The sequence below is a fragment of the Eimeria tenella genome, genomic scaffold (assembly GCF_000499545.2).
Source record: "Eimeria tenella Houghton genomic scaffold, Eth_scaff3062, whole genome shotgun sequence".
Classification (NCBI taxonomy): Eukaryota; Apicomplexa; class Conoidasida; order Eucoccidiorida; family Eimeriidae; genus Eimeria; species Eimeria tenella.
Genome location: NW_013542932.1, coordinates 1,237 through 2,374, shown reverse-complemented (window position 1 = coordinate 2,374; position 1,138 = coordinate 1,237). Strand labels below are relative to the sequence as shown.

At 54.8% G+C, this 1,138-nt stretch overlaps 1 protein-coding gene across 1 annotated transcript in view; it reads right to left on the bottom strand.

Annotated features, from left to right (window-relative positions):
* Positions 1–465: 465 nt before the first annotated feature.
* The window catches only part of ETH_00035990 (uncharacterized protein), a gene marked incomplete at both ends in the record, with an annotated part of 1,225 nt that continues 552 nt past the window's right edge, over positions 466–1,138 (bottom strand). The window contains 2 exons of the mRNA XM_013375987.1: positions 466–768; positions 916–1,016. Coding sequence (XP_013231441.1) covers positions 466–768; positions 916–1,016 — 404 coding nt within the window. The remainder of the gene's footprint in view (positions 769–915; positions 1,017–1,138) is intronic.

The window sequence follows — 1,138 nt, the reverse complement described above, 5'->3', positions numbered from 1 at the left end:
CCAGCCAGTCTTGCTGCTGCTGCTGCTGCAGGAGCTGCTGCTCCCTTTGCACGGACTGCTTTCTGTGTAGCTGAGTGGCCGTAGCTAACTAGTGCAGCTAGCCAGCTAACTAGCCGGCTAGCTAGCTAGCTAGCTAGCTAGCTAGCTAGCCAGCAGCTGTGCCCACAGACAGCGGGGAGGCCACGCGAAGAGCCACTGCTGCAGCAGCTAGCTGCAGCAGGCTGGCTGCAGCTAGCAGCAGCTAGTTTGAGGGCTTCCTAAATAAGCCTAAATGCTATTTATTTATTTAGTTTTTTTAAAGTTAAAAGCTATCTATTTATCGTTTATTATTTATTGTTTATTATTTATTATTTATTATTTATTTAGCTGTGGCTAGCTGTGTCTAGCTATGGCTAGCTGCGGCGAGCTCGTTGCTACCGTTGCCGCGCGCGCGCTTCACGTTTGCTGCTGCTGCTTGTGCTGCTATCAGCGCTGCTGCTGTGGCTGCTGCTGCTGCTGCTGCTGCTGCACTATAGGTGTGGGGTGGCGCCGGGAGAGGCGTGGAGTCTCTACAATGATTTGCTGCTGGCTAAGTTTTGCTGCTGAGGCTTCTTTTTTCTCTTTCTTTGTGTCTTTGCTTTGCTCTTTTTGCTGCTGCTTTCTTTTTGTGTCTGCTGCGTCTGTTGCTGCTGCGCCTCCCAGCAGCTGCTGCTGCTCTGCTGCAGCATCTGTTGCTGCAGCTCTTTGCTGCGGCCGCGCGCGCTGCTGCGGCGCCCCAAAGCCCAAACCCTAAACCCCAAACCCTAAACCCCAAACCCTAAACCCTAAACCCTAATTGGCTGCTCCCCACGAGACAGCAAAGACCGCAAAACCCCCAAAACGCTCGCCAGCACTCGACTGATGTCGCAGCTGGTGGGCGTTTCCAGCGCAGCAGACCCTTGCTCCCCTCCTCCCCCCTGCTGCTGCTGCTGCTGCTGCTGCTGCTGCTGCTGCTGGTGGAGGCGAAGGGTCTCTGGCTCTGTCTTCTCGCTCACAGACTTCCGGATGGGCAGCTCAAAATCTCCTCTTTGATTTTGCATTTTGCTTTTTGCTGCTTGCTGCCCGCTGCGGCTCTTTCGGGGTTCGTGCTGCAGCTCCCCCGCAGAAGCAGCAGCAGCAG